The sequence below is a fragment of the Cajanus cajan genome, chromosome 11 (genome assembly GCF_000230855.2).
Source record: "Cajanus cajan strain Asha chromosome 11, NIPB_CcT2T_4, whole genome shotgun sequence".
NCBI classification, from domain to species: domain Eukaryota; kingdom Viridiplantae; phylum Streptophyta; class Magnoliopsida; order Fabales; family Fabaceae; genus Cajanus; species Cajanus cajan.
The window spans coordinates 21,106,797-21,115,384 of NC_138527.1; the positions used below are offsets into that span (position 1 = coordinate 21,106,797).

General features: G+C 31.9%; 1 protein-coding gene across 1 annotated transcript; it reads left to right on the forward strand.

The window, feature by feature from the left end:
• The first annotated feature begins 376 nt into the window (after window positions 1-376).
• Window positions 377-8,126, forward strand: LOC109807538 (Metallo-hydrolase/oxidoreductase superfamily protein). The gene is made up of 8 exons (XM_083066225.1): window positions 377-566; window positions 659-752; window positions 957-1,082; window positions 1,220-1,378; window positions 3,446-3,564; window positions 3,707-3,898; window positions 4,707-4,797; window positions 7,821-8,126. The coding sequence occupies exons 1-8, from the start codon at window positions 391-393 to the stop codon at window positions 7,899-7,901; spliced, it is 1,038 nt and encodes a 345-aa protein (XP_082922351.1). The 5' UTR covers window positions 377-390; the 3' UTR covers window positions 7,902-8,126.
• Window positions 8,127-8,588: the final 462 nt, after the last annotated feature.

Sequence of the window (8,588 nt, forward strand, 5' to 3'; positions counted from 1 at the left end):
ATATATATTAGATTAAGACGAATAAAATTATTTTAATATATTAAAATAATATATATATATATATTAAAATAATTTTATTCGTCTTAATCTTATTTATATATATATATATATATAATTAAGACAAGTTTTATCAATTAAATTAGCCAGTTTTCCTAATAATTTTGGTAATAAATTCTTATAAGAAAGACAGGAACAATAATTTCTATCTATATAAACATTTTATAAAATTTACTAATTAAAATTTATTTTACATATATTATTTAAATAATTATTATAAAAATCATCAACTCTATAATCTAATCTATCATTGGATATTACTATATTAGTGCAATTTATTTAATTTAACCCTTGTAATAAGTAATAACAATACATAAACTGCACGATTGGTGGATGAGTGGAGCAACACAACACAACGTTTCAACCATGGCCACGTTACAGTGCAATTCTCTTGCACTCAACAAGCCTTGTTACCCCATAAGAAGACCCTTCTCGCAACCCGTTTTCTCTTCCACCCCTTTTGTTCCAACCACTTCAATCTGCACAAGTTCCACTACCTCAAATTCAAGGTCAGTTTTTAATGATCAGTGTTCATGGTTTCGTTGTAGTTTAAGGTTTAAAATTGGAAGAATGGTCAATGAATGATGCAATTCATTTGCAGGCGGGGTTATGCTGTTTCTGCTGTCGTGTCCGAAGAGAACACAGTTGACTCCTCTTTCTCTGCAGCTGATGTCTTCAAACTCACCTATTTAGAGGTAACTTTTACCTGTTATGTAGAGATAACAGAAAAGGTAGAATAAGAAATGTTTGAAATTTTAATTAAGGAGAATATTTTGTGGTTATTTATGATAGCAAAGAATGAAAGCAGAAAACGTTTTCTCAAATTTAAACAAAATCTTGGCTTGTTTAAGTTTGGTTACTTTGCACTTTCCTTTGACAAGGTGAAGTGTTGGATTTAGGGAAACAGTTGGCTCTGGAATGTGGGTGGGACGAACATATTGGTTGATCCAATTTTGGTGGGAAACTTAGATTTTGGAATTCCTTGGCTATATGATGCTGCTAAGAAAGTGTTAAAGAAGTTCCAGGTATCTTTTCATGCATGCTAGCTACTTGTTGATTGTGATTACCTCTTTGTTATTGTTGTTTGTTGTCACGTTCTTTAACTTCACCTTGTGTAAATTCATGATCTTGCTATTACCTCTGTGCTTCTTCTATAGTGCAGCTCGATGATCTTCCAGAAATCAATTGTGTACTCATTACTCAAAGCCTTGATGATCACTGTCATTTGAAGACCTTAAGGCCCTTCTCTCAGAAATTCCCAAATATTAGAGTTATAGCAACTCCTAATGCCAAGGGCTTGTTGGATCCTCTTTTCAGAAATGTAAGTACACACACACACACACACACACACATATATATATATATATATATTCTACTACTCTCTTTTGGCTGGTGAAAACCAGTATATATATTTGAATTTGATCCTTTGGCTTAATTACTTCATCTTGATATATCTAATATAGTTTGATTGCACATAAATGTTGGTTTGAGGATTTTGAATGATTCAATTGTCTGCTGTGGATGAGTAAATTATCATATCATACTGAAGTGATTTAAATTGTTCTAAAGGGGAGCCACCTCTGCTATGTTCATCATTTGTTATGCTTTGAAGAAGCTGATATGAGAACTTCTGATACAGAAGCACTTGATTGGTTTTCATTGTTGGATACCAAGATAAAGTGATGAAACCTAAACCTTAGCTCATTTGAATGAAAATCTTACTGTTTCTGATCCTTAATTATTTCTTCATGACAAAGAAGGCATTCTTTGTTTGAATATTTAACAAACTTGGAAGGAAATGAGGCTCTTTTCACCCCCCCAACCTTCTGTCTCTTTTAATATCTCAAACTCACTAAAGAGCATGCTGCACTGAGATTCTTGATATGAGAAGAGCATGTAAAAAACTAATAGATCCAAAATGTTTTCAAAAGCATGTGAAAAATGAACTGAAAGACGAGAAATAATAATAATAAAAAAAAGCTCTTTATCATATTAAATATGAATGCAGGAGTACAAGTCTGATACTATATGGCTGGAAAACACTTTCCTCTGATTTAAAGTGGAGACACTTCTCTCTTATCAGTCTGGCTTTTAGGAGTGGCTCTGCTCTACATCCCATACAATAAGCATGTGGTTCTCTGATGTAGATCAGCAGTAGGAAACCAAGTAAATAATCTTAAGACTTAAATTTTTTATATCTAATAATCGATAATAAGCTTTTATCCCTATGCTATGATAGATAATATGCCATATATAGGTGACTCAATGCACCCTTAATCTAATAAGACAAGCAACACAAACTTAAGACCAAGTAATCCCAATTTAAAACAGGAAATAAAGTCATAATCCAACTAGGGATAAGATATTGCATGATCGTTATTCCAATTTGCAATTACATAATAAATGAATACTATTTCTTGTCCTAATTACTACAAATTAGATTTTTCTTTGATCCTAATTATAAGCAATAATCATTAGTTTTTAAAGTTACTCAAGGTTAAATATCTTGTATTCCCTTCATTTATTGTTAACTCTATTTTCTATGCATTCACTTATAACTAACATTAAATATAACAACCACTTAAAGTAAAGAGTGTATAAAATTAATTAAAAGTAATCATATTAATTACTTTTCTTAATCTTGATGATTTGTCATATGTTGCTTATAATTAGGACTAGAGGTAGTATAATACATAAAATTTATCTTCTTATCCAGCAATACTATGATAATTACATCATGTGCATGTTTTTGGAAGTAGTTTCTCATAGTTGTGGCCTTGTGAGTAGTTTCATATATATGTTTATACTATATAAGTGATATATTGACATCATTAAGTTGACAAATGTTAGCTCAAATGCCATTAAGTTTTTCAGTTCAAGTAGATATTCTCTAATTTATGAATGTTTTAGAGTTGAAGGAATAAAATAATAGATTTTGACAAAATTATCCAGCTGTCCTTGTTGATTCTTATAAGCACTATATAACTCTCAATTCAAAAATGAAAAGTCTACCTCCTGTATCCTTTCATTCCAATAACCTCCATCCACACATACCCATGTGACAAAGATAATAGTTTTTTGGGTGAATTTAGTGCTCCCTTGGAATGTTAGTTTCTCTAAAGAAGATGATTGATATGCTTGAATTGTATTGTGTTCTATTGATTCTTATACTGTGCACAACTACTTGTGTTTTTGTCCTCTTTCTCCACCATTTATATAATTATGCCTTCTTTTCCCCAATCCTTCATCTAGTTGTTGTTTACTTTCCAGTTGCCAGACCCCACTTTAAATCTGCGCATCATATCCTGTCTACATTTAGCATGGACCGAGTCATAATTGAATCTTTGGTTTTCCACTCAAGTTTTCACTTAGTCTCATTCATTTTCAGGTTACGTATTTAGAACCTGGACAGAGTTCTGATATTGAAACAAATTACGGTTCTAAGGTTAGTGTTAAGGCTACAGCAGGACCAGTTCTTGGACCTCCTTGGCAACGCCCTGAGAATGGGTAAATACTGTTGAAGCTTCTGTAGTATGCCTTTGTGTTTTAGGTTTTATATCCACCTTATTTGTTGATGAATTATCCTTTCATAGTTTCATTGAAATGCTATTTAACAGAATTTAATGGTTTTCTGCTGCATGTGTCATAGGTATCTTGTTAGATCCCCACAGGGCCAGTTGTCTCTCTACTACGAACCCCACTGTGTATATAATCAAAGTTTCGTTGAGAAGGAAAAGGCAGATATTGTGATAACACCAGTCATAAAGCAACTTTTGCCCAATTTTACCTTGGTTTCAGGACAAGAAGATGCAGTGAAACTTGCAAAGCTGCTTCAAGCCAAGTAAACTTTTGTATTTACGGGCAGCATCACAAAAAAAAAAAGAAAAGGAAAACGATGCTATTCAATTCAAATTTGTCATTCTAACAGACCCAAAACGATTCATTAATGGAAATGACTGAAATATGAAAATTTGTAACTTCTGATACTAGAACTAAAATTACTACATTTACTTAGAAATAAAAAACAAACAAGGTATTTGTATGAATAAGTTTTTGGGGCCCGAAGAAAGGAAATTTTATGTAAAAGGTATTTCCAATTTTGGGGCAATGAACCACTCAAGTAGTTGAATTCATCAATTAGTAGTTACTCCATCTGTTTCAAAACTTTAGTTCTTTTAGTTTTTTAGTTTTGTTTCAACACTTTGGTTCTTTTAGGATTCTAATATATCTTTATGTAATTTTTTTCAATTATACTTTTATATGTTGTTGAATAATTAAGAGTAGTTTAAGTGGAGCATTAATGTTACTTTTGAATGGAGAAGTAATAAATGAAGGTAATTTAGTCTAAATGTATATGATAAATGTTTCTTAATCTGTGTACAGAGCTACAAGAACCAAAGTTTTGAAACGGAGAGAGTACTCCTTAACTCCTCTTTGAATATCTTTTATTGGTTGAATGGTTGATTGTTCCTAATTTGGAAACAATTTCATGAAGTCTTTTTGGTGATTTTCCCAGTAATATTGGTTCCTTTGGAATAATACATTTGAACTTAAGCTCATTTTAGTGATTTTGACCTTTTTAAATTTCTTGTTTGAAGTGTAATTGTATTTAATGTTCTTAACATAGATGATGTTTCCTTGTTTGATAGGTTCATTGTGCCAATGAAAAATGGAGACCTAGATAGCAAAGGGCTTCTTGCAAGCTTAGTTAGGGGGGAAGGAACAGTTGAATCATTTAAGGTTAGATCCTTTTCAATTGTTGTTGATAAATTGCTATATATATCATTTCTGTTAAGTCCATTAAAAATGATAATTTTTTCACTCTAAGTAACAGTAACCTATTGGATCCTGGAAAGCAGAGGCATGTTGAGTGAATTATGATAGATAAATTGCTTGAACAGAGGGAATGTTCTGGCTTTGAGAACATAATGAATGTGTCACTTTCTTCGGTGCTTCCAGCATGAATCTGGGGTGGTTACTGCCAAAATTAGAAGCTTTATTGTGGGTAATGAATAATTATAGGTGGTTGTCCAATGTCTACAAGAGCCATTCGAAGAAAGCCTGTGACAATGAATTTGAGGACTCTTTCTCACATGATTTTTTAGCTTTCGTTCAATCTTCAACTTGTTTGATCAGCTTTACCTTCTTCCTTCCAGCTCACCTCCCCAAGTAGCAAGCTATTTTGTGGGTTATGTTTGGAGGTTGCTTGGTTCTCTCTTGAGTCCTCTGAAAGAAGCCCAAGGCAATGAATCTTATGATACTTTACACACTATGCTTTCTAGCTCTTATGTTCAATCTTCAAGTGGCGTATCAGTTTTAAGTTTTTTTTTTTTTTTTTTCAAGCTTGACCATTTCCCTAGAAACAGAAGCCTGAATGGTGGTAGCCATTGATAATCACCTGGTTCTATAGGAGTCTTTTGGAGAAACCTTGAGAAAACAAATAAGAGCATACTAATAAGGCCAAGCCTTGCACAGGGATATTCAAGATTACTACAACTTTAAAGTCGTCCATAACATAGAAAGCACATGCTTTCTTTTACTAATAATACAAGACAATGTATTTAGAGGTTAGGAATTTAAAGAGTAAAAGTGAACTTAGAGAATGAAACAACTTCTTATTCAGGAAAATGTAGTAATGTATAGGTTTTGCATATCATTCATATATATAATATATTAATAGGCATAGTGGAGACTATTTTCTAGGCTACTATTAATTAAGTGGAACTTCCTAGAAACTAGTACCCATGACCACTAAATATATAGAAACATGGATACATAAACATTATTTCCTAAGTACCTAAATATCATTATTTCCAACAGACAACAAGCCCATGCCCACCTTATAACTCATAACTATTTAATACCTCTGCAATAAGTCTTCTGCTTTCTATATATCAAGATAAGTGGTATCTGCTTTATAGTTACAACACTGAGACGTGGCAGAAACTTATGGGTCTGACAAACCACTTTCAATGATGCCAATAGTCCTAATGTTGATTGAGTCCTAATAGAACTGACATAGGATATATGAAGTAGTTTGAATGACTATTGGAGCATGACCATGTTTCTTGCCTTTATGGATGACTATGTTAAGTTGATTATTGTTTATTGGACCATACTCACCATAGTTTGGATGTTCCTTTTTTGAAACAAATAATATATGATGTTCTTTATAGTTGTTTTAGTGTACTTTTGGAGTTGTAATATTCAAGTACCATGTGGTAATATTTAAATACTTCCATATCAGTAGCAAATCATTTGAAATTGCCAGCGTGAATATTCAAATATTAAGATGTAGCACTCGAATTTTATGAAGTCAGTAGCCAGTCATTTTGTTCATGAGTATAATTTCATCAGAATTATAATTTGATATCATAGGCAGATATATACTGGGAAAGATATGTATTAAAAAAAAGAAAGTTTGCAGAGGCTCACCTAATAGATGAAAAATCGAAGGCAACATTGTAAGGCCTGATGTCTTAGTGTTAAATACTTGTGGTTGTCAAAGTATTTATTGAGCAAGAGATCTCAAAGAATGAGAGGAGGGTATTTTATTAAAGGCAGAGCTAATTGAACACTCCCAACGTACCTTACTGCATGTTACATGAATGCTTTTGTAAAGGGCTGAGATAAATTACAGTAATAAAGGATAGTGGAGACTAGTAGCTCCTAAGAAATTTGACAAAAAAATTCTTAATTTAAAAAAAAAAAGGAAATACAGGATGGAAATTAAAACAGAAACAAAATAACAATGAGGTCCTAGACACAAGGAACTCCCACTATCCAACCCTTTGACCTTTCCCTCTAGAGTCCAGACCACCCCTTAAAATCCATTTGATCTTTCTCTCTCCACACTAATTCTCAATCATTCCCTCTGATTCTTTCCATTTACAACCTCCCAGCATTCTTTTCGTATAACAGAATCTTCTTTTGTCAATCTAGAATCTCTAACACATGACTGAAGACATCTCTTGTTCGTAGGTTGTGGTGTACATTTGTCCTTTTTGAGACACTTGTGTGCTCCTTCTATTAATGAGTTTCATTTCTACATGTTAATGTAATCGTCTTTCTTTCTTTTACACCTTGTGTAAAGTGAGAAAGTAAAGATGTCTGTGTTGTTCAATTGAATTAAAGTGATTTGCAAACTTACTGAAATTACTAGTATGTGCACCCGTATTTTCTCAATTTACACACCTCACTCTAGAGGGGATTCAAATCCGTGGTGATTTTTATTCAGTTTTTTTTTTTTTTTTTTTTTTATCTTTTTAATCTTAACCTGCAAAAGATAGTGTTTCTCGTGTACAACTAACAATGAAATTATTATTACCGGAGGAAACACAGAAATTGACATAGGACATGTTGTGTAATCTTTTCCAAAATCGCTTTTAAGAGAAAAAAATAAAAAGGAAAAATGAAATAAACTTTTTTATAAACTAAAATTAGCTTATGCATAAAGCCATAAACTAATTTGTAAAAGTTCTTTTTATTATTTTCTCCAAAATCTTATTTTTAATTTATGTATAAGCTAGTTTTATCTTATAAAAAAGTTTATTTCAATTTTTCTTCCTATTTTTTTTTTCTTAAAAGTGTTTTTGAAGAAATTAATCTAAACATACTCTTAGTCTATTTAGAATGATTTGGTTGTGGCAGTGGGACGAAAACTAATATTTAAGTTTCTCTAAAGTTTTTACTTGCTTTCAAGTTGCATTATTTCTTATTGATGTATGCTAAATGGTTCCATCTTGAAACAATTATCAATGCAGGAACTTTTATCAAAAGAATTACCAGATGCAAAGGTTGTAGAACCTGCCCCAGGAGTACCAGTGGAAATTTCAGCAAATTAAGGCTGTAAATTTTAAAGATTGTAGAACAATAATTTATTCTTGTCCCCTTTGCCTACCCCTGTTTCCTTCATTTTCATTTTTCTTTGGGGGCCAAATGGGACAACAGTATCTTTCAGGGGAAGGATACATTATCTATGGTGAAAGACAGACACTTTTTGTAACATCCCAATGATTACTTCTTCCCCAATATATGTGTGCCTGTGCTGTGTGGTGGTTTATGTGCTATATGTGTGATAGTTTAGAGCTAAATTATCTTTAGCTGATTATGTAATATGTTGCAGATAGAGCTTCTTGATACAAGAAAGGTCAGCAAAACTCTCTTAACACTTATTTTTCAATTATTTCCTGTTATTGTTGACTGCTGTTTACAGAAAATTAAAATTTTTTGTACTTTTCATCGCTAAATCAGGAAAAATATTCATTAAATGAAAGTAAACATATTAAAATTTGTGATTTTTAATAAATTTCAGTCAATGATAAAAAAAATTGTTGTTAACATTTCTCTTGAAGGTATATCAAATTTCTCTGTTGGAATATTTGAACTGCTCCCTGTTAATATACCTTAGCAGTGGTATTATTATATGCATATAAAAAAATTAAAATGAAAAACAAAAGGAGAGACAATAATGCGTAGCAAAATCCACTGTCTAGGTTGGGTATGAAACATTGTTTGGCCATCACCAAAAT